The sequence below is a fragment of the Gossypium hirsutum genome, chromosome D11, assembly GCF_007990345.1.
Source record: "Gossypium hirsutum isolate 1008001.06 chromosome D11, Gossypium_hirsutum_v2.1, whole genome shotgun sequence".
NCBI lineage: Eukaryota > Viridiplantae > Streptophyta > Magnoliopsida > Malvales > Malvaceae > Gossypium > Gossypium hirsutum.
Window position 1 is genome coordinate 29,526,107 of NC_053447.1, and position 25,583 is coordinate 29,551,689.

At 31.4% G+C, this 25,583-nt stretch overlaps 1 protein-coding gene across 2 annotated transcripts; it reads left to right on the forward strand.

Annotated features, from left to right (window-relative positions):
* The first annotated feature begins 24,856 nt into the window (after nt 1-24,856).
* Nucleotides 24,857-25,496, forward strand: LOC107913351 (uncharacterized). Of its 2 annotated transcripts, none has more exons than XM_016841906.2 (2): nt 24,857-25,071; nt 25,164-25,496. In XM_016841906.2, exons 1-2 carry the CDS (start codon nt 24,862-24,864, stop codon nt 25,290-25,292), a joined length of 339 nt encoding a protein of 112 aa, XP_016697395.1. In that variant the 5' UTR covers nt 24,857-24,861; the 3' UTR covers nt 25,293-25,496. The 2 variants fall into 2 exon arrangements, with proteins under 2 accessions (XP_016697395.1, XP_016697397.1); XM_016841908.2 differs by having other exon boundaries at nt 25,258-25,496.
* The last annotated feature ends 87 nt before the right edge of the window (nt 25,497-25,583 follow it).

The window sequence follows — 25,583 nt, forward strand, 5'->3', positions numbered from 1 at the left end:
TGCACCATGATTCAATCCAGTCCTTTCTTTTCTATTTATGTCAAGATTTGCTACTAAATTTCCGTTATATTCTAAATCGGTCCTTTGTTTTATTATTTTTATTAGTTTACTATCGGTTTTATTTTACTATTACTATTATTATTATTTAACATTATTATTATATTTTTCTATTAATCTATATAACCTTTTATATACATAATTATATTTTATGATATATTATTACTTTAAGTTTTTATTTAACATAAATTATCATTTAATTTTATAATGTATCATTTAATTATTTTATTATTAATATAATATAATACGTATACTTTAATGGTTACTTTGTAGTATATTCTTAAGATTCAGTTATATACATTTTATGCTTTAAAGATTTATACAACAATATTTTTATATAATAAATCTATATATATAATTTATTAAATTATTTTTATTTTATGTACGTATCATTTGTTTTTTATATTATTAACTTTAAGTTGTCTGTTAAATATATTTATATGTTTTTAAACCAATTTCATTTTCTACGCATATATAATTTATATTTCATAATTTATTGTTGATTTCCTATTATATCTTTGTTATTTATTTCTATATATATATGCTGTTTAGTTTAAATTATTTATGTTACTCCAAAGTTAGTTTATCGTTAAATTGACTTATTTTAATTTCTCTTCTATGTATTATATTTAACTCATTGAAATTATTTTACATAGCTATTTTTAAATTCTATTTCACGACACACTTTGTTTATTTTAATTTTATTATTATGTATATATACACCATTTATATTATTATTAAGTTTTTCATCTAATAGGTATTACTTTGCATATCACTATTTTGATTTTTCTCCTTGCGAAACATTTAATTTGAAATTCATGTGTATATCATTCTTTTCTATTTTAGATATTTCAAGTTTTCAAGTATATTATTCATTTTAATTCCTTATTCATATACATATAATTTATTATTGAGGATTTCAAATAAATATTTTTTCATGTTTTTGTTTTTGTTTGGTGTTTCCCTAATTAACTTTTAATTCATTTACCTTGCTAATATAAATGTTAATATTTGCTTAATGTGGAATATGATTGCTTTTTTGCTTATTGTATAACTTATTCGTATGTATTGATTCTTTGTAACTCATTAGTGTATATTTTAGTTTGTAAATTAGCATTTCTTGATGTGCAACGTTATTACATCATTTTTTTTTATTTCATTCAAAAGATCACAAGTGTCAAAGTTATTTCATACAAAAGTTTTCAAAATAACGACATACTCGGTATTTGGGATCTTTGAGTGGATTGAGCCCTAACGTATTGAGTTCTAATTTTCCTCGTTGAATCTAAATAATCGAGAATATTCTTAAATCAAAAATACATTAATAAAAAGCTCATTCGCGGGAATTCAATACGTTGTGTCCTAACGCATTGGATATGACATGTAGTTTTCGCGAGATGAAGATTTTTCTAAAAAATATAATAAATCAAAATAAAGACAATATTCGGTATTTAGGAATTTTGTGAAATTGAACCCTAACTTACTGGGTTTTGATTTTCCATTTGACCCAAATAATCAGATATCTTTCTCAAAATGCATTGGTTTTAAAAAGTCAAAAGATAAACTTGATTTTGAAGATTAAGAATGTTGCGCCCTAACTTACTAGGTGTGACATTTTATTGAAATAAGAGTGACTTATCATTTAATTCAATTTATTCAAAGTTAAAAAGGATCGTATTTTAAAACCTTTTCAAAATTTTGATACTAAGACATTAAACAATCAATTCGGTACCAATATTGGGCGTTACGAGGGTGCTAACCCTTCCTCATGCGTAACCGACTCCCGAACCTGTTTTCTCAAATTTTGCAGAACAAAATCATTTTTAAGGTGAGCCGATCACACCTCAATAAAGGATCGGTGGCGACTCCCATGTTCGTTTTTGTTTTCAAAATCCAAGTCGATCCCATTTTATGAACAAAATGGTGTTAACAATCTTATAAAACCGAAACATATCAATGTATATTACAATCTTTCAATGATGTTGATCATAAACTTTATACTTTATGACCCCTAAAGGATAACTGATGAACACAATAGGTTCTTCTCGTGGAGAAATCTTATCCTTATGTGCCCTCAAAACAGAGATTAACCATGCATAAGTTAATAAGGGGAATTATTGTTCAATAATAGTGAAGGAAGATGATTAATAAGAAAAGTGGTAGTGAGCAAAAATTCTCCCCAAAACTCAATGGCTATTCGTGACAAAAAATAATGAGATATTATCATAATCAAGATATATTAGTGTTTCTTTTCAACCATAGAGCTTTTTTTTTAGAAGTTTTAATATAAGAAAATCAATTTAGAATATCTATATTAGAAAATAAATCAATAAAGAATGAATTTAGCGCATTTCTAATAAAAAATTCTTTCAAATCCCTTAAAATTATCTTTTCACCATAACAATAAAGTTGGGAATAACATACGTAACTTTAGACTTATGCTGCAAAAGGAAAGTTCACAAAGATCTTGTGCAATCATTAATAAGAGTTAAGGAATATTATTTATTGGAAAATGTTTAGAATTTATAAGAACCCCAAATATCACAATGGATAAGACCAAATGAATCATCATCTAGTTTTGTCATATCCTAAAAGTCGGGTTAGAAGAAATTGGGTTAGTGAAACCTAGAGTGGTTATGTTTAGTTTTTGAATTAAGGTTATAGGAGTTTTGTCAGGTGAGTTCATCTGGTTTAGTGGAATTTTTCCTTTAATTCTTTTTATTATTTTTATCCTAACCCTATATTTTAACATCTGACTTATATATTATTTTCACTCAATTGATGACAGAATGAGTCTGTTGGTTTAGTGGTAAGACTTTAGCTTACCCTTGGGTTCTGTGTTTGAATCCCAGTGCGTGGAAACAAGAATAATTTTTGCTAGTTCCTTAGGTGTGCCGCCCATGTGGATGTAGTTTTGTTGAATTTGACCTCTGGTGGAATTTGATAGGATTATTAATCTAATTTAGTGGGGATATGGGTGGTTATTGTTAAAAATATTTTTTTTATTTTTTTATTTTGAAACTATCTCCTAATTTTACTCCCATATTTATGCTGTCCTAATTCTTTCTCCACATTTCCCGTACATGTTTTTTTTTCTTTTGTTGTATTGAGTGTTCAGAAAATCCTTTTTTATCATTTTCTTGTTCTCTACTACTTTTCTTCCAACTTTGATTATATTTTTCTATTCTAAGTGTAACACCCCCAAAATAGGGCCTGGGGGTTTTAGGAAGATTTTAGCCTTAGAGTGTTCGAAATTTTGAGACATGATTTATTGGTAATTATTTTTTACTATGGTTTTCAAAAAAATAAAATAAATATCTGGAAATAAGTTTTAAAGGCCTTCAATTTTGAAAACTGGACTGATTTGTAAAAGAGTAAAAATTGTAAGTTTTTAAGAGGAATTAGACCATATTTTAAAATCCAGCCTAAAAACCCTCATTTATAGTTTCATTTTCACGTTAGTTTTCTTCCCCTCTCATAATTGCGCCATCCATAGTTCTCCCAACTCTCCAAATCAATTTTGAATTCCAAATCCTAATTCTTTTTTATTTCTATCATCTCCTAAGTTATAAATCTCCATAGAAGTTAAGAAAAACACTCAAAAACACCATTGATTTCTCCATTGTCAAGTTTGTGAGTTTGTTGAGTTTTTGATCAAATGCTTGATTTTTTGTCAACTAAGGTAACAATTCATCTTCCCATTAGGTTTAAATGTTATTTAGTTTTTAAAACTAAGTTTTTAGCTATTAAATCGCATATTTTAAATAAATGCCAAAAATTAGGTTGTTAATGGTAGATTTCGGGATTTTGGGTAAAATGTGGTTTCAAAGTGTTTTTTTAACTTTTTTTGACATGATTAAAAGGTTTCTAAACTTACTTTGAAGTTTCGCTGAAGATTTCCTGGGTTTTAATGAAATTTCGAAAAATAATCATAAAACATGTCGAAAAAGTTGATATTATGAGTTGAGTATATTATTGTAGTTTAAAGGTTGGGAATTAGTCATAGATGAATAATTAGATGAATGAAACTCGTTTTAGCTGAAAAGATTAAGTGTAGATCAAGATATTTGGATTTCAAGTTGGTTATGTTAAAGGTTTCGACTACATGAGAACATAGCTTAGGCTTATGTTTTTGATTGCTTGTGGTGGGTCTTTAGCTTATTTTTGAATGTATTGTTGTGTGAATTGTTGTGTTGAAGCTCCGAATTCATTAGGACCTTCTACAAGTTAAGGAAAAACTAGTTCGAGCTTTCAGCTTTTCGACGAAAGCGTAATTGGTGAGTGTTTGGAATAATTGCTTACGGACATGATTCAATGTGTTATTTGGGAATTTAGTAGTAGCCTAAACCCCTACTCTAAATTTTAAGTATAAGCTTTCTCATACCTATGTTATCTTGTAAACTATGTGCTTATGTGTTTGTGAATATGTGAATTGAGATGAGATGCTATAACATGTGATATGTGGTTATGATAATAGTTGTAAAAGTGCAAATGTATACATGTTATGTATATGTTAAATATTAGTGACAGTTTTTTGCTAAAGATACAAATATGCAAAGATAGTGCATGAATAATTAGTAAATGGTATGTGTTTAATTTCAGATATTTTGGCCTTGTGATCTTGAAACCGTTAGATATAGTTGGCATGCCATAAGATTGTGAGTACTCACCTATATATACAGTGATTTTGGGAGTTGATGCCTTGGGACATGTTGGAAGGATAAGGGAATGTGAGCTAAGCTTCATTCAACGGGACATGTGAGGGGAAATAAGGAGAGGGTTAGCTTTATACTTCACTTTTGGGACATGTTTGACTCTCTGAGTCTATGTGGTGTGTTAGAGATCTGTGTATCCGGTGGGTGATGATAGAGCTCACTTTTATGTTTCATAGCTCAAGAGCCAAATTATCTTAAATTATGAATGTGTGTATTGTGATATTTGACATGTGACATGTGACCATTATGCAATATATCTATAAACATGTTTTTGAGTATTGTGATATATACTTGAATGTTAAGTGATTATATAAGTATTGTTATATATGCTTAAATTTTATGTGAATATATGTGTAATGTGATACATGCTTAAAAGTGAATATGATTACCATGTAAATGAACTAGTAAATAATGCACGAGTAAGAATAATATGACACTAAAGCTGGAATTGTTGAGGTTGTGCTATATGGTTGTTTCATTACTGTTTGATGAATTATTTGTATGGTAGTTGTTCTAGGTATTCACTGAGCTTGTTAAGCTCACCCACTCCCTTTTTAAACCCTTGCAGATTAGTAGTGTGTCATTGTGAGCGGTGTGGTTTCGAGGGGTGATCCAAGCAAGTCTTTTTCTGTTATTTTGTAGGTGTTATTGTTAATTGTTTATGTTTTGGGAATAAGGCAATGTGGTAGACTTTTAATGATATTTTTCATGATGCTTTGGAATTTCCATAGCTTAATTACTCTTAGGATTTTGAGAATTGAATCGTATTATACCAATTATCATTTGAACTTACTTTCAATGTTTGAAACAATTACTACGACCATTTTGATGTTTATTTGATGATGATATGATAGCATGATGAATTGGTTCGAGTTGGAATGAAATATATGCTTAAAAATATTGTATTTTTCTGGTCTAAAGCAGGGGTATCGATATTCATTTTGTAAATATGATACCTATGTGATATTTGAATGTGCAAGAAGTCAGTTTGGTAATTTGGTATCGATACCTTATCAACAAGTATCGATACTCAGGGTAATTTTATTGATACTTTTGCAAAGGTACCAATATTTTCTGAGACTTTGATTTTAGACAAGAAACATAATACTAATTTGGTAATGATTTTACAAACGGTATCAATATCGTACTAGAAAAATATCGATACCCTTGTCTTAGTATTGATACCTACATGACTTGCTTTGGTATTTTGCTAAATGGAACTTATGCATGTTTAATTATTATTATAAAACTATTTAAAGTATGTTTGGAATGTTTTAATGATGATAGATATATGTTTGACTAAAAATTTGTAAAATCACTGTTAAAAAGGATAATTTCTTAATAATGAGACAATTGGCTATAAGTATGACATGAGACAGTGGTGTGGCATCATGATATTCAAGCTTGGTGACCTGGCCGAGTATAAGGTGTTACACTAAGTGCTACAAATCCTAGTGTTTCCGTTTGTTGATCCTTGCTTTTGTGGCATTTCTTTACGATGATTATTGTGTGTAAGTTTTACGTTTTCTATCTAGGAATTTTTTTGGGGTTTTCTCTGAATGTGGTGGTCAATTTTGGTTAATTGGTGGTCTAATTGTTCGTGTTATTTACGGTTGATCTTGTTAAAAATGCTCTATCGGCAAATTGAGTGTTGCGGAATTGTTTCACCTTTGGGTAAGAATTTGAATACTTCAGTTTAGAGGCTAGTTGAGTAAATTGTTACTTTGGTTGATACCCTTAACATTTGAGGCTAAATACTCTAATCGAGTAAGGACCAAGTGATTAATTTTGAATTGGTATGGTTGCTAGTTAGATTGTTTTAATTGCTATCTTGATCTTGTAAAAACAACGAAAGATAAAAATTTGAAAATTTCATTGTCGACATCACACGCCCATGCAAGCCACACAATCTGAGTTAATTGGGTCGTGTGGGTCACACGGGCATGTGTCAAGCGCCGTGGACCATACGGGTTAGCCCAATTAGGCCGTGTGAGCCATAGAGGTTGGCCCAATTAGGTCATGTGGGCCACACGAACATGTGGGCCTATTTTTCAGAATTTTACCCTAGATTTGTTTTTTATGTGCGAATCAAATTTAAGCTTTTTGTAGGGTACATACTGTATAAATGAGATTGTAAAACATGATATATGTTATTTTGATTTCGTTAATATGATTTCTAAAATTCTGATGTGTATAGTATGTACGACTTTGATATTTGATATTTGTAAGATTGATATGGCATGTGTAACATCTGCAAGCATGTCAGTAGTGTGTGATTTGTATCTAGCTTATAAATTTGGGAGTTCTATCTGCCTATTTTCTGTATAGCAAGGTATATTTGATTAATGGTGAGTTATGATTTGTTTCAATTCCATAGCATGTGAAATTATGGCTTTTCTGTTAAGGTGATTTGCAATCTGGTATATCTATCTAGAAAGTATAGAATAGTTTTTGTCAAAAATATAAACGCATGTTCAACATGTTCATCATTCTGTTTCTGTATATTCATGCCATGTCACATTGCATGGGGTTAGGTTAATATGGTAAGGAGGAAGTTCTGGCAATCTGGTGGTTTAACCACATATCTGTTCTGGCAGCTTGACTGTAATATTGTGGTTTGACAACATATATCTAATCTGTTAGATTTAACTGCAACTCTGGTGGCATTGTCGACAATTATCTATTGGTTTGCTTTTAGATGGATGAATTTTGGAGAACTCTTGTTAATGTGTAGCGGAGTTGGGTAGGCAGTTTTTAGAAAATCTGCATACTGTTTTCTGAAAAATAATAAATTGTCATAACCATTTATGCACAATTTTTCCATTTAAATTTGATAAATTTCTCTGCGATGTTTTGACATGTTTAATATGCTATTGGTGTTTCTGTTGGAGTTTTAGTTACACACTGAACTTGTTAGCTCATTCTTCTGTATTTGTCCTTTTCAGATAATCAACAAATTTAGAACCGGACGATGTGAGGGAACTTAGAATATTTTCTCACTTAAGATGGTTTAAATTATTTTTAACTAAGTTTTCTGGACTTTTGGTTTATAGACTAAGTTTTCGGATTTGATTTTAGTTTTTGGGTTTTTGTTATTGGCTTAAGTTTTCTGTTAAGTTAAACGAAGGCTTTTTTATTAAATTAATCATAATATGGATTTTCTGCTACAAATTTGAAATAAGTTTTACGAAAGTTAACAACGAAAGTTTCAGAATATGCACAATCAATAAATATAAATTTTCTCTAAGCTAAATCACAATTTTTGATTTAGCTACTTCAGAATTTTCACTGCAAATCTAAGTATCAAATTAAGCATTTTTTCGCAAAATAAATAAATATTGCACGTGATTTCATAAATAACTTGAAGTCTTTTTGTCGAAGGTAATATTTTTAGAATTCACGATTTCTAATGATGGATTTAAATCTTTGTGTTTTTAAATAAACTAATGTAATTCTTCTAGATTCGACCCTAACGACTAGGTCAGTGTGGGGTGTTACAAGTTTATTACAGAAATAAAAAGGCAGACAATGTTGTTTTGCCAAAGTACATACTGAGCAATGTCACATTTTTTTTTGATAAAGACAAAGGGATTGCATCATTCAAATATTATGACATAGATTAGGTGAACAAGTCTATTGTACCAAGAACTTGTATAAATTATATTGGCAGTAGTAATAGTATCTCGATCATCAGGAGAGACACTTCTTATTTGAGAAGGAATTTGAAAAAAAAACTATTTTTTCTCTAAAGTCACATTTCCTAATCACTTTCCATCGATCTTGAATAAGAAAATGTGATTTGGAAACAATAAATTGAAGTTAGACGTTGATATTAGGCTAGTGCCTAAGATTAAATTGAACTAAAGCTATGGAACATATAAAACACCATGTAGAATAATCTTTGAGGAAATTTAAATTATGCTAAAAAATTTCACACAAACAGTACACTTCTCTAGAAGGGTGGTGAATTTTTTCTCAATAGAACGGAGAGACTCAAACAACGACCTTGGAAAAGATATGCAGTTGGGTGCACTAACGTCTAATCCAACAATGTGAGACATCCTAAGGAATGTAAGAAACATGAGAATAAATCATACCCTAAAGTATCATATTCACTAATGTGGTAAATGTTGATGGTGGAACCAACTTATAATTGAGTGGTAAGTATGTTAATTAATTGTTAACATTGAATTAGAGACAACAATTTAGTTAATGATTGATTGAAGTATGTTAATTAATTGTTAAGATTGCAATATGATTGGTTGAAGTAGAATGGAAAGGGCCAAAATGTGAATTTTCATTGAAAGATCTAAAACTTGGCTAGTAGCTTAGGGGATAATCATGACGTTCATAACACTTATCTTTGGTAAGTCTTAAAAGGTTGCAGTTGGTGCACTATAGTCTCTCTTTATTGTGATTGCTGGTGCTCAAATTTGTTGTTACAACAAATGCAATAGCTTGTAGAATTGAATATAAACTAATTGTTCTTTGGTTCTCTTCCAAGAGGGAAAACCTTTATGATTGAAAGTAATGGATCCATCAATAGATTCTGACCCATAATTAGTGAATATGACTTATTAAGCACCATTAAGAATGTCATTGCATATTATCTCTAATGTTTTTCTAGCTTCTTCTGTAAGCCCCTATAGTTACACCATAGGCAATTGCATATAGGCTTCGTTTAATACATCTCATCCCAAAATAATCTTGACCTATGTATAATATGCCATGAAAAAGAACTTCCCTTAAGTTAATAAACCAATTACCATTTCAAATGAAAGATCCTTGGTCTATTTTTTGTTGGAAGTAACCCTTAAGATTCTTTAATATATTTACAGCTGATGCATTATATAGTAGATTAGTTGCAATATCTATGGAAAGTAAATTAATAATCTAGTAATTTCCTAGATTGTTGGTCACTGTCCAAGCTAATGAGATCGATTGATGATGAATTTGGTCTAAGAACTAAACCATTAAAAAATCCAAGTTTCTTTGTTTTTTCTTTTTGTGGACAATGCCTTGATCATAAATCTCTTCTATGTGTTGCAGTTGTTTCTAGTAAAGGCTTGGGAAACCAAAACTAATATTGGGTAATTATATTGTCGCGAATAGAATGGATTATTTCCATAATCAAATTGATTGTTCATAAAGGCCATGGTGATTTACATAAACAAGAAATCAAAGCAGTTGATTGATAAGAAAATATGTCAGAAACCATAAAGAAATAAAAAATAAGAAAATCATGAAAAATAAAATAAAATCTATTTGTTAGCTCTGATACCATATCGGGGTGGAGAGAAATTTTTGTGAAATTAATTAACTTAAAATTAAAGTTACAACCTCTCTATACATACAACTAATGTAGTAAGCTAAAAGTTGAGCTAACTAACTAATTGGTATACTAATTGACAATATCTGACTAATTAACTATTTAGCACATGTTATTTAAATCTAATATATTTTCTTCGTTGAGGGTAACAAGTAATTGAAACTTAAGATTTTGGAGTTCGACTTATATTTTGTATGGAATTTAAGATTTAGAGTTCTACTTAAACTTGAATTCTAGTTTCAATTGAGATCTTTTAATTATCAATTTGAAGTAAAAATATATTTAAAAACTGATTAAGCGTATGAGCTATTTATGGGTAATTAGAATGAGTGATTCAGATTTTGGAAGATATGTTAAGATGTTGTATACTCGAATTTGAAGGTAGCTGGGAAAAGTATCTACCGTTAGCCGAATTTGCATATAATAACATTTAACAATCCAGTATAAAAATGGCACCGTTTGAAGCTCTTTACGGGAGAAAATGTAAAACACCTTTGTATTGGTCTAAGCTAAGTGAATACAAAATGATATGAGTTGATTTGATCAGAGAAACTGAGGATTCTGGACAGTTTGAAAGCTACATCTGATCGTTAGAAATCGTATGCGGATCTGAAAAGAAAGATATAGAATTTGCTGTTGGTTGTTAGGTATTCTTAAAAGTCTATCCGTAGAAGAAAGTATTACAATTCGGTAGAAAGAGAAAGTTAAGTCTAAGATTTATCGGACCGTATGATATTGTTGAAAGAATTGGTCCTATAGCTTATAGATTAGCTTTGCCTTCGAAACTCAAGAAAATCCACAATGTGTTCGACGTATCAATGATAAAACAGTACAGATCTGATCCTTCATAGGTGATTCCTCATAGTAAGGTTGAGTTACAACCAAATATGACATATTCGGAGGAACCAGTGAAAATTTTAGCCCGGGAAGTCAAAGAATTACGGAATAAACGTGTACTATTAGTAAAATTCTTGTGGCAACGACATGATTCAGAAGAAGCCACCTGGGAAACAAAAGAATCAATGAGATCACAATATCCAAATCTATTTTCAAGTAACAATTTCGAGGACGAAATTTTCTAAGAGAAGAGAGTTGTAACAGCTCGATTTTCAATGGTGTTAGAAATAGTGGTTCGAGGGCACCAAATTCGGCGAGTAACCTTGTAAACTTATTATTTAATATTTACGAGTCAAATATGGTTTTAAAAAGGGGTTTTGAATTGGTAATTTGTGTTGTATAATGATTAATTAGGTCAAGTAGTTTTAGAAAGTGAGGTAACATGATCTCGTTTCTATAAATCGAGCCATAAATATTTATAAAAATATTTACGGAGTGTCATTAAGGTAGTATTAAAGTTTCGATGAAAAAATTTAACGTTTCGATAGTTAACTTATTAAAAAGAACTAAATTGTAAAAGGTGCAAAACTTGCTAATTATAATAATTAAGTGACTAAATGACTTAATTAATAAATGAGGGAGGAATCAAGAAAAAATTATGCCTAAATTAAAAGATGAGGCGGCATAAGGAGAAAAAATAATAAAATAAAGCCAATTAATGACAAATTTGTAATATTATTGAAATTAAAACAAACAAATTGAAATTGAAGAAATTTTATGCAATTCTTCTTCAATTTTAGTTCAAACAAGCATAAGGAGACCACCTTAAGCTGGTTTTACCTATTTTTTCTTCAAATCAAGATCTCGTAAAAACTCTTGAAAAATAAAAAAATAGCAAAATAGTCCCTAAATTTCTACAATTACTACAATTCAGTCAAGATAAGTTCGTACGGTTAAAATTTTATATTTTTATAAATTTGATGAACGATATTATACATTTATTCTATTGTTGGAAATGAGTCATTGTTGGAATTATAATATTAAATTAGATATTCGATTTGAATAGAACGTGGGATTTGAGTACATTCGTGATTTGGCGTATGACGGTATTGGATGAAGATATCGAAAAATTACCCAAGCAAACCGGTGTTCAGCATTTGTTATGAACTCTCGTGTTTTACTTTCTGTTTAGTCTTTCGAGCTTCTTTTCAGCTCTTACGATCTTTTGTTCAGCTTTCAAGCTTCTGTTGGCTCATTTGGGAGGCCCAGCTCTTATGAGCTTCTGTTAATGATGTACTCTTATCCATAAGTCTTTCTTCAAATCGAAGAATTTTGGTAAGGTGATTTATTGAATTTTGAAAGACATGTTAATTATTTTTGTATCGATTTGAAGACGGATATATTTATTGATTGAAGTTGTGATTGACAGGGAATTATCATGAATAACTTTATTATTTGATTTATTATAGTTAGTTTGGTAAGATTTTTATTTATCCCGTCGAACTTACTAAGCTTCATTAAGCTTATTCGTGTTGTTTAATGTCATTGTAGATTTTTGAAAGGTTAGACGATCGAATCAACACTCAAGTCACACTATCTAGCTTATTCCGGTAGTTTTTGAAACACTCAATATGATTTATATGGCATGTATAGGCTTTTATGTGGTTTTAGTCAAGGTTTGCCTTGTGTAAATAATATAATTAATATTTTGTTTAAATAACCAACTTACATATGGGTATGAGAATGAAGTATATTGTGATATAAGTATGAGTGATATATGTATGCATGCATGTATTTGAATTATAATGAACTTTCGTAACTAGATTAGGTGAATTAATTAGGTAAGTTTAGACTCTTTTTTTTTAATTAACATTTAAGGAGCCTAATGTCATATTTTATTATATGTGGTGATAATGTTTTGTGTTGAATTTCTTGATATGGCTTGTTGATGTGTGATTTGTTGAGGCTAGGTTGGTAACAATTTGGGTGAGAAATGTGGCTTAGAAAATGGTCTATTTTCATCCACAGGGGCAGAGACACAGGCGTGTATCTCAGCCGTGTGTGACACATGGCCAAGTGACATGGCCATGTGTCCTCTATATCTTTTAAGAATGTAAGTCAGTATGCTCACACGGCCTGGCGCATAGGAGTGTGACTTAGCCGTGTGACCCAAGTTAGAGAGTTACACGGGTATGGACACGGGCTGAACATGGGCTAGACACTGCCATGTGTCCTTATTTCAAATCCCCACACGGCATGAGACACGAGCGTGTCTCCTAACCATGTGAGTCACACAGCCGTGTAACCCTTGCATGTGTTGAAAATTTTAAATAATTCTGAAAAATCTCTAAGTTTCCAATTTAGTCTAAACTTGTTTCTAATATGTATTTCGGGCCTTGAGGGCTTGTTTAAGGGACAATATATATGACTTTTGATTGGTTTTATTATGAATATTGATATGTAATGAAAAGTTTGAAATTTCTGTCTGATTGATCCGTAAACCCTGGTAATGCTCAGTAGCCCTATTTTGGCAACGAATACGGGTTAGGGGTGTTAAATTGCCTTTTTTCGTTATACCTCAATTAGTGCTCCTTTCCAATCCATTTCCTCTGTGTGTGGCATATTTAGTTGGTTGGTGTTTTCAGATTTCCTTTTATTTTGTAGTTTATTTTGAAAACTATTTTTTTGCCTATTTATTTCAAGTAATTTTTTTGAGGGTGTAACACCCTATACCCGCCCGGTCATCAAATCCAGATATCAAATAATACAATACCCGAACTCACTTAGTAGTATTTTTAATTCTGATTACACTACGCAGTTAAACACTTAAATTAAAACTCGAGTTGAACTAAAATGAAGGGCTTATAATTCTAATTTCCCATAACTAATTACATACTTTAAAATAATTTTCGAATACATTATGTGAGCAACTTAAACCCTGAGGCATGGCCTCCATGGGTGCCTCTCTACATACATGGCACAACTACTACGCCCAACTTTTTGCTCTAGTGGAGTCTGGCTTAGTCCCTTTTGACTTTTATAAGTCTTAATCTAACCTACATTCAAGCAACGATTTTTATAAGTTCGTAAGAATTTAGTGAGATCTGTCCATAAAATTCATATAAAACTACATAAAAAAATTTAAAAAAAATTAGATTTCCAACGTAGAATTTGACTCCCTGTTATTCACATCCATTGTCTCTGGCTAGCAACGCTTGGATCTACCTAACTAATTATCATAAATGCGGTCTTACAAGAATACAATACCCTTTCTTCTTTTGGGAACTAGGGCCCTCATTTCAGCACTATAGTATCCGCTGTGTCATTCCCGTCTCAGGTATTTCATGAAGATTTCTACCCTTGGTAGATCAACAAGACCTTTACCATGTTTCATGGTCCTATCGGCCTCTGCTTATCACTATTCTATGGTGGATTTTATTGAGCAATCAACCTTGAGTTGGCATTCCCTCTTTTCAAGAATCTTATCTATCTAAAGATCTTTCGGTGCCTTTTTGTCGACTTACATTTTAGAATTGTTCCCAATATAGCCTATTCCATAGTTGCTTAAATGAAATGAGGTACACGACTTCCCTAGCGAACTCTTTTTGTTGTACAATACGTTTACCTCCCTATTTAGAAAGTCTCTTCCTCCTTTCACCCTAGTTGGGTTGAGACACTTCTTTGGTGCAACTCATCATTGCTTTTGGCAAAATCCTCATTATTCTATAGCCTATATTCCTTAGATGCACTCCCATTCGTTCTTGTGACTTATCGCACTAGTAACACAACGAACTCTACTTTAAACCTTGGCATCTCTTCTATGGGCTTCTCAAGTATAACCCCATGTATCGGTAGACTCCATTGGTTGCTATAGTCGAGCTATGGTCTTACATCCCAAACCTCTTTATGGTGTCACCCCGAAAGACCTCATCACTATCGCAGAGCCGCCCCATAGAGCCTACTGACCGCCGTTGCAGTGTTGCTCTATAAAACCTAAATATCATCATCACGATTGTCGCCCTAAAAGACCAATCGATATTATTCCTTTCCACATTTTTACATTGATGCTCAAACACCGAAGTGTCCCCTCCATAAGGCCAAGAGCTTCGCAAATTACGGTTTGCACCCAACAACACCGTATGACAGTATATTGAAACCTCGTTTCCTACATTCTAACTTATTCTAACTCGTCGAATATTTCCCTCTACACCACGAATACATTACTCAAACACATCTTAATATAAACATCACGTCAGTTAAACAGTCATCAACTATCTACCATAAAATAATCATCATACAATTGGCAAGCTTACACAGCACTATACATACACAGCCTATTCTTTCTTCAAATACATTTACACACATACACACATACACATGACATCATCTATCATTCTGAAGGCAAGGTACAAAACCTCACCTCGCTTCTTTATCCTTTACAACTTATTTGGTCTAGACGCTAGAGCCTCCTTTCTCCCGGCAGTTAAGCACGACAACTATTTATTAGTTAAACTAAAGGTATTCTATAACACCCCAAATCTGGCAGGTCTAAAGTTTTGGCATATAGTAGTAAATAGTCTGTCTCGCATAGTGTTATCTGTCCAAAAGATTGTTTTGGCATATACATGTGGGCCTATATTAATTGCCACAATAGTAAGTAAGAATTTAACTTTCTAATATTCTACTAAGTATTAAGGAGAAGTTTGTGTTAAGAAATTTAAGGTAAGTATAGAAGGAGTATCCGCCAAAAGTATAGTACGTCTGGTTTGTATGAAATACTATGCTAGTTAGAATTTAAGTAATCTGGTTAGAAACCGACTGTATAACTTAGCTTGATAAGTATGACGAAGGGAATTTATTTTATATTTTTTCTCAGAAAAAGAGGTCAATAAGAAGGCAAGTTCTGATATGTATGACACTTGTTAAATTCCATTAAGTAAATTGGTCATATTTATATGTGAGAAATGAGTTCTGAATGGGTTTTTGCTTCTTTTTCATCTTCCTTAAGTGGTATTTACTGATACATTCCTTAAGCCTGAATGTAACTTACATCGATGATCTAGAAGCTATAGTTATTTTATGATCAATGGTTAATTCGCGTCTGGATGAGTATTTCATCTAGGGGTGAGTATTCGATCAAGGCGAGTCGAATTGAGTGAAAATTTTTGAGTTAGTCGAGTTGAAGAATCCTACCTTAGCAACCGAACTCAATTTGAATTTTTTTTGAATTGAACCGAATCGAGTCAAAAAATTTTGAGTTAACTTAAGTCAAGTTAACACATCCTATTATTTATACTCAATGTTACGTTTACATGGAATGGTTATTTAACTAGTAGATGAAGTACATGATTATTTAACTACATAAACAAATATAATGGTTTTGCCTTTTAACTTAATGAGTAAACATTTATCAAAATGACGTAGCTTTGCCTTTTAATTTAATGGTTTTGACTTTTAACTTTAGAAAAGGTAAACATTTATCAAAAAGACGTAGTTTTGTCTTTTCTTATTCAAATTTTCGAATAACTTGAATTGTGTAATTCATATTCGAGTTAAACCGAAAAATTTAATTTTTATTCGAGTTGATCCGAATAACTTGATTAACTCAAATAACTTGAACTATTTAATTCAAAATTTAAATTTTTTATCGATTTTTTTTAATTGAATCTAATTTTTCTCACCCCTAATTTCAGCTCTGCGTGTTAAGTTTTGAATGAGTAAATTTGTATGTGGTGTTTGAACAGTAAGACTATAAGTATAAGATTTTTGCATGAGTTTGTCAACGATTGATATGATAAGTAATTTGCATGTACAAGAGTACTAATAGTGAAATTATATTTCTAAGCAGTGGTTGTTGTTGGTTCGAGATAGATATCTGGATTTCGAGTTTTGAATTGCTATAAGTGAGAATCAAGTGAGTCTCTACTCTGACTCTTACATATATACTGTTCATATTGAAGCATATCTATATGAAAGTGATCAAACTAAAATATGAAAATCTTGGATAGTATAGTATGAATATGATACTTATACAACTATAGGAATAAATTTATTATTAGATTAAGAGATAAGTCCGTCTGCTTGAAAATAAGTTCTAAGGGATGTTTGAAAAGTGTCATGAACTTATGAAATCTTGGGTCAGGGGTATGTGTTTGGGTCTGCAGTGGTATATAAGGAAGTCCGTCAGAATTGTAAACATGAACTCCGGTATGAAACTCTGAAGGAAAATGTTCATGGTCATGGCATACTCTAAAAAAGATCTGTTGAATGACATTATATCTAATGGGGTTCTCTGCATGTTCTAGGACGATGATGGGCAAACCTCACTTAATGTGAGTTTAGGCAAATTCATATCGCAAACATGACAGTTTTAGGGATGCCTATGTGGCATCTTGTCAGCCTATATGACATCCTGTCAGCCTTTGTGGTGTACTCTGAATGAATCACCTTTGTGGATGAACCGCTTTTGTGGCATACTCTGTATATATAACATTTGTGGCATACTTTGTATATATGGCCTTTGTGACGTATTATGTAATAATGACTTTTGGCGTGTACGGTATATTTTTTGTTTGCCTTCGAAGTGTTCTGTGATATTCGCCAGGACAGTAAACAAAGATTTTCTATGAATGCTTTTATAGCGTACTCTATTAGGCTTGTGTGATATGAACTGTCAAGAATGTCTGGTAAGAGTTGAATCTAAATTGTCTGTCATTATTGTAAGATATGAGTAAATTCTTTTAGTTCTATAATAAGTAAAGTTAAGATGAAATATTAATATGTTTTGGGTTATGAGTGACTAAGTATTAAGGGTTTTCCATGAAAAAGATATGTGTATATGTATGTTAAGAAGGGTATTCGTTATGATGATATGTAAATATGGAAAGTGAGAGGTATTGCATCTTCTACTAGAATTATTTTGAATTTAAGTTAATGTTACCTTGAATTATGGGATTTTGATATATTATAATATGGAATTCGTCTGAATGGTCTATGCAGTGATTTATCATAGTGAATATGTATGGTACTGAATCAGGGTATGTCTGAGTATGAATTGTTGGTATTATATTCTACATAAGTATTCGCCAAACATATATGTATCCGTCCGTGACAAATGTCAATGAACAACTATTTAAGATAAGAGCATGAGTTAAGGAAATGATTATTGGAGGTGGTTTCTGTAGGTATGTACTATTAAGAAATTATTATGAGACAAGAGAGTTATGAAACATTTGGAAGGATTTTTTCAGTTAGCTAAATAAGGAAGATTCAGTATGATAAGAGTAAGATAACTAGTGTATAAGAGAATGATAAAATTATGGTGGTATCTACCGGAATAAATAATGCAGAATGATGGTTGGCATATTATTTCGAGTAAGATTGCAAAGTATCCATCAAGGTATAGTTAATGAGCTCACTAAGTACCCTTATACTTACAAGATCTGTTATTGCTTTTCAGGTATTTGATATGAGACTTTGCCTGGAGAGACAATGCTAGGAGTACGCCAAAGTGGTGACAGAATGAGCTATTGTGCATACAGTGGATTTGTGGCGTAGTATAGGAATACACCCTTCGAGTCTGTAATAAATAAACTTCCATTTTGTAAGGTTTGAATCGAGTCTGTTGTAATCAAATATATTTTAAATACATCCATTTTTTTCTTGTAATAAGTATTTAATAAAAGTGTCACAATACATGTTTAAAGAATTAGGTAAATGCAAGTGGTTTTCTTTAATGATTGAGTTTTGTGTAGTAACACCCGAATCTAAACTCGGTGAATCGGATGGAATTTGGGGCGTTACATGTTCAACTCTTATAGCTCAGAATCCATAACTATACAAAGCTTTTAAGAGTTCTTACACTACCTCTTTCTTCAATTCACAAGTACAAAAGGGTAAGGAAGCTTACCATTTCCCAAGTTCCTCTACTTCTCGACTTTAATTCATATGGTAGTTGTAACATGTAAAGCTTCCTTCAACCTTATCCTCTTCTTCTTCGGAGTGAATGAAGAAGACGTGCTAAAAAAGAATAATATTTGATAAATAGAATTGAAAATAATCTTGTTTCTATATTCCTAAGGCACGGTAGGACGGCTAATTTATCTCTCTCACACTCAACCAGACATAGCACATGCAGTTAGTCTGGTAAGCCAATTCGTGCATGATCCTCAAGAATCTCATATGCATGCAACATTTTGAATTTTGTGCTACCTAAATTCTACCTCAAAAAAATGTATTCTCTTCTCCAAAAATGTCCATCTCAAGATAGAAGCCTTTATAGATGTGAATTGGGCTAGTTCTCTAGATGATAGGAGGTCTACAACGAGTTATGGCATGTTCGTGGGAGGAAACCTACTCACTTGAAGAAGCAAGAAGTAGAGTGTTGTTACTCGATAAAGTGCATAAGCTTAATATAGGACTATGGCTTAAGGTGTCTGTGCGCTTTTATGGTTGTGAAAGATATTGGAAGAATTGAAATTTTTGGACGATAATGAATCATCCTTGTAATGTGAAATTGTTAAATGAATGGTTAAATGGCACATTGTCATGGTACTGTGACAAGAGTGAAACCTTAAGCCATAACCCTATATTAAGCTCAAAATCCAATGCAACACGATAAGACCAAACACATTGAAATCAATCACCATTTTATCAAAGAAAAATTAGCTAGTGGTCTCTTGAGCCTATTTCATTTAACGTTAGATAAAAAATTGGCCGATGGCTTTACCAAATGGCTTATTTATAAGACTAATCACAATCTACTCTGCAAGTTCTGCATGCGGGACATCTACAAACTAACTTGAGGGTGAGTGTTGATAGCCTTTTATATAGTTGTAATTAGTAGATTATTAGAAATGTGAATTAGTATTATTTCCTTATTTGTCACTATTTCTTGTGTATATAATCATATGCATATTCTCTAAAAATATGAATGAATTAGTAAAAATTTCCTCAATATTATTCGTTGCCTTCTTTGATTATTAGCAGGTATATATATTAAGAATGATTGTGTTAGGTATAGATTGTCTTAGGTCATATATGGCATTGATTGCTCTACTATGCTTAAATTTGTGATTTAGTCCATATACCTTTTCTGAAAAGAGTCTATATGCTTTTATTTGATGTAATTGTTTCCTCTATTATTATAATATCATTAGTTAGTCTAAATAATTTTTTCTCTTAAAATGATGTAATGGATTTTTTAAAAAAACACTTATTTCAACTCATCATATTAAAATGTATTTTTTTGTTGGAAGCATATGTGTTTAAAAATTTAACATAAACATTTTAATTAAAATAATTAAATATTTGAATTAACTAATAATATTATAAAAACATAGGGACCAAATTGTGTTGAAAATTACAATATAAATTTTAAATTTTAAATTTAAGTATAGTAGAGAGATCAAAATTAAAATTTAACATTATAAAAATATATAATAATGTTACGAGAAAAGAAAGAGAATAAATGGATACAAGTCAACAAAAGAAACCTTGTTATTACTTTTATTGTAATTATATATATTTTAAAAAAATTTATATTTAATAATTTTTATTAAATAAAAATATATTATGAATTTAATTTTTCTATATATAATACTTTTATTAGTGTTATTGTATATTGGTTCACACTATCTACATTTTTCTCAATATATAATCTTACATATGTTACATTATTTAGTGTAACTTTCATAAGGGTTTTTCTAACAAGTACTCTATAACACCCCTCAACCAACCCAATCATTGGGTCCTAGTTATGGAATGCTACAATCGTCGCTGGAGCAACTATCGACGAAAACATAGTAATTATATCAATCAAACAGACATTTATAGCTTAAGCACATTCATATTACGTTTCACAACTAAATTCGAGCCTTAATCGAGCTTACAAAAACTTTTTGTTGGCCCGAGCATGAATTGGGACCAAATTGCAAAATTTTAAAAATCTAGGGCAGTCATCGTGATGCCGTCTTCTCCACGTCATGATGCCACCACAATTTTTCACATTGCGACGTCCGGCCACTCGATGTTGGGACATCACAAATTGTCAATTGACGTTGCGAAGAGGAGAGTTTCTCACCTTAACGAGGACTTTGTGGTACATTTTAGACCATTTGGTACCTATTCCATGCCAAGCCAAAACATTAGCTCAATTAGTGCATATTATACACTTATAACCTACACAAAATCAGTCCAAAAAAATATTTAACCATTCATTTAATTATTTCTAAACTTTCATTCCAACATTTCCACAAATTTGGCAACCACAGTCAATCCAAGTTATACCAATTCAACCAACCAACCTTTGGTTTATAAACATTCATAATCATCCAATTTACTATGCGTTAACAAACTCAAAATGCCATTCATGTTGTGTTCATAACACAACATATTATCAATGCATCTTACCACTTTTAACCATGTCATATCAAAACATACTCAATTTATCTATTAGATGATAGATTAAAAATTACTACATGATACCGAACATTACCATTATGTTATGGATTTAATCATTCCACACTTCCAACATTAAACATTTCAAACCAATTTTTCCATCCAAGTAAACACATATAACAACATCTATATAAATGTCACATATAACTAAACAAAACATTCAAAAGGCTACTGATTCGACAACTGGATAATGTCAGCCCCAAGATGATCCGATCGACAGGATTCTGCAAATGGACAACTACAAAAAAGAAAACAACAACAGAGTAAGCATTTTGAATGCTTAGTAAGTTCATAGGTTTTAGAACAGTAAACTTACCTCAAAACATAATTAACACAATGAATTAGCTAAATACGCAACTCTCTTCTCTTCACATTTCACAATAGTAAGATGATATAATAAATTATGATTCATATAACATTTTAATCTAACAACACAATTCAATTCAATGTCATTCTATTTGAATCATCAAACATATACATCATTTATATCATTCCTAGTACACATAGTCATCTGAGCATAATTTCATAACATTTATCTGACAATTCCCTTTTAAAAATTATTCCAGTAGCCCGAAGAATTAATAAATAGATTCAAATATACGGGGTAACTACACCACACCATAAGGCACTAAAGTGCAAATAGAGACACCGATGTGCAAACTCGTACAAGCACGTAACTAACCATATTGGCATGCCAATTTTATCCTATCCTTTAATATGTTCACTCGGGCACAATTAACTCGTTTAACCATTTCTTTACAATTCAGTCTTTATCTCACATTTTTTAACCAATTTGTAAATAACTCAAATTACATACACATATAGACAAAGATTATAATTCAAGTACATATAACAATTAAATATGAATATATATATGTCATATGAACTTGCTTGAAAAAATTCAACAAACAAGTTGAATCATAAGGACTTATCAACATTTTTTCCTTTTCTTAATTCTACTCGATCTGATTTAAATCTTGACCCAAATGATAGTTTAATTTCAACTTACCAATCCCAAATACCTTATATCAATTAATTACATGCAAATGAAAATTTAATTTTCATTTTACAAAATTTTCCTAAAGTTTTACATTTTATTCAATTTAGTCCCTAAAGCCGAAAATGTCATATCTTTCAAAATTGAGCTTCGATTTTGAAACTGATCTCAATTACATCCTTTTACAGCCCTATATTGACAATAATTACCAAAATTTTATGCTAATTTCAAAATATTCACACTTTAGTCCCTATGCTCAAAACTAAAAAGTTTCACTTTACAAATTAATCATTTTTCATATCTAAACTTAAATCTAACAATTTAGTACCAAAATATTCAAGACTCAACAATGAAAACTTTTGAAAACTTTAACAGTTTTACAAATTAATCGCCAGGTTAGCTAAATCAAGCTATTGGGATCTCAAAAACATAAAAGTTATAAGAAACGGATTAAAAAAAACTTACCAATCAAGGACTTTAACATGAAAATGTCAAACCCTATATTTTCTTCCCTTAGATGGTTGAAGAAGAGGATGGAAGAAAATGACTCTTTTCTTTTAATACTTATGTCTTATATATTTTAATTATAACTAATGAACCTTAATTATTTAACTTAAACTTTCATTAATTAAATATAATTGTAATTAAGAAACTTAGTGGATGAATACATCATCTTCCACTATTACTAACACCATGTTTGGTTGGGTGTATTGGCTATGGGCCCCATTTATTACGCCTCTAATCCGTTGTTTGGTTCAATGTATTGCGATTACGGGGCTAAACCATTACTGACCTAATCGGTGAAATCCACCAATTTCTAATCCTTCCGTTTTGCTCAGTTTAGATGCTGCTTCAGTTTACCCTCCCTATTTTACCCTCCCAGTCTTCTTCTTTTCAGCTCCCTCTCTAAACATGTATTTAACACCCATTTCCCCATTTCCCGTTTCCCCTCTTCCCCAAATCAAAATCCCTAACCCCGTGCCCGACTGCCCTCCTCCCTTTTTTTCTCAATTCAAAAATCAAGCACCAATCCACCTCCACCAATCCACCTCCGGTCCTTCACGAATCCACCCATTTCCAGAATCAGAGGTTAGAGCAAAGCTACAAACGTCTTCTACCTTTGAATTTCAAAGGTATATTAACAATGTTTTTTTCTGCTGGAAGCATTCTGTGTGCCAATGCCTTAAGAACAAAAAAACACTCTATATCTTTCGTTGTTTTTCTGATTTATTTTTGTTGGGTCTCATTCAATAGCCTATATCAGTTACAGATGAAAAAATTACCGAGATGGTATTGTTTCCAACGATTAACGAGGCATGTCGTGTTTTGGATGAGGGTGTCGTTGCTCGAGCATCAGCCCTTGATGTTGCATCTGTACTCGGAATGAGCTTCCCATCCTACTGGTAACTACTTCGCCACCAATTTTTGTCTCTGCAACTTGAACTCAAGAATAGTCTCTAAAGTTTGGAGAATTTAATGGTTCCCTTGTTAACTACTATAGGATCTACTATTAAGAATCAGTATTTGCTAATAGATTGCCTGCCAAATTCAGTCACTATTTTCTATAAGAAAATGAATTTGGTTTCTTGCATTATCTATGTTATAGTTAGTTACATGATCTCTTATTTTCACCATGTCTTATAAAACAATAGCTTTGGTTGCAGTGGTGGTATCATGTTCGGGGCAGATACAGTTGGGTCGAAGCATATCTATTTGAGCCTCAAGAAATGGTCAGAAAGGTACGGTAGCTACTTTAAACCATCGAGATATTTGGAAGAAAGAGCCATGAAAGGCATGCCACTGGTAAGAACTAAGAACTCTTATCCTTATTTTAAAACTTGTTTGAATGGTTCAACAATGTAATTGCATTCATAATGCACATTAAGTTTCAACTCAATCCAATGTTTATATCATATTGATAAAAAATATGGATCGATCTGCATGATTTGCATGAATAGAGTATGGAATATAACTGTCAGATTAAATACACAAATTGTGAAGAAAAAATTACAAAAGCATCAAATTAAATTAGTTTTATACTAATGTGATATCTACATTCCAACTCTTTTTTTTTCTTTTGCAGAGTGTTGCTTAGTTTATTTTGTAAGGCTATATATATAGCTAAGAATGTTTCAATTTCTATGCATCAAATTTCTCCCATACTTCAGTTTTTATAAGATTTCTTTTATTTAAAGCATTTTGGTATGAAGAGGGTTGTTTTGCTTTCTTTTATTCCAAATGTCATACCAAAATATGACAATAACAATGATTCTGAGTGATTTGTAGTCAAAACAGAGGGTTCTTTTGCTTGTTGAAATTTGATGGACATTACCTTTAGGTGATGCTCACGGTGAAGAATGAAATTCCTGTAGCAACAAAAGGTGTGGTTATGATAAAAGCACAAAAGAACATCACTGATCAAAAGCTAAAAGACTTAAAAGAAAAGAAAATTTCCCAATGTTTAGATTATGCTTATATCTGTATGGAAATTGTTTGGTCAGGTGAATGAGACCGCCGTTATACATTGCGGTTTTTATAATGAAAATGGTGGTTTTAAAATATCTGATGAAGACAAAAGTTATATGCAAAGTTGCAAAGTTGCGGTTTCTATTTGTGCGTTTGGTGGTGGAGATGATCTTTATCAACCTATAGGAATGTCAGAGGCATCACTTAAAAAGGTGAGATTGTAAATGATGCTGAAGACTTACTTTCGGGATTAGATGTTCAAGATTTTGAATCTTTGCTTAACTTGTACTCTTTGTTGATGTAGGTTTGCTATGTTCAAGATTTTCTGCTTCTACAGAATGGAAGAATCGATTATGGTGAATTTGTTGCCATGGTACTAATTTTCAGTTTGTTGGCAGATTGTACAGCAGATCCAGAATATGATGACTCATGAGAAAAGCGATCGGGAAACGGTTTTGGTTCGTCGCATGCTCCAGGACGGGTTACTTGATGTTGTTTGTTTGAAGCATTAGAGAGATGCTGTTGGTTTATGGAATGCCATAGGTTTTGTAAAACTTTGAGGAGTGTGGAAGTGTTAAAGTTATTCAAAATTAACAAGCTCACTATAAAGCAGCAAATTTATATTAGATTCCCATAATATACTTGCTGCATAAATGCCTTTGATTTCCATAAGTTCATATTTAAAGTTGGAATTTATAAATGTTTCAATGAGTATATGCTGCCA

Coding starts and splice junctions, on each gene's coding strand:
- LOC107913351 (XM_016841906.2), top strand. CDS start 24,862: ATGCTTATATCTGTATGGAAATTGTTTGGTCAGGTGAATGAGACCGCC. Junction 25,072..25,163: donor CAGAGGCATCACTTAAAAAG/GTGAGATTGTAA, acceptor TTGTTGATGTAG/GTTTGCTATGTTCAAGATTT.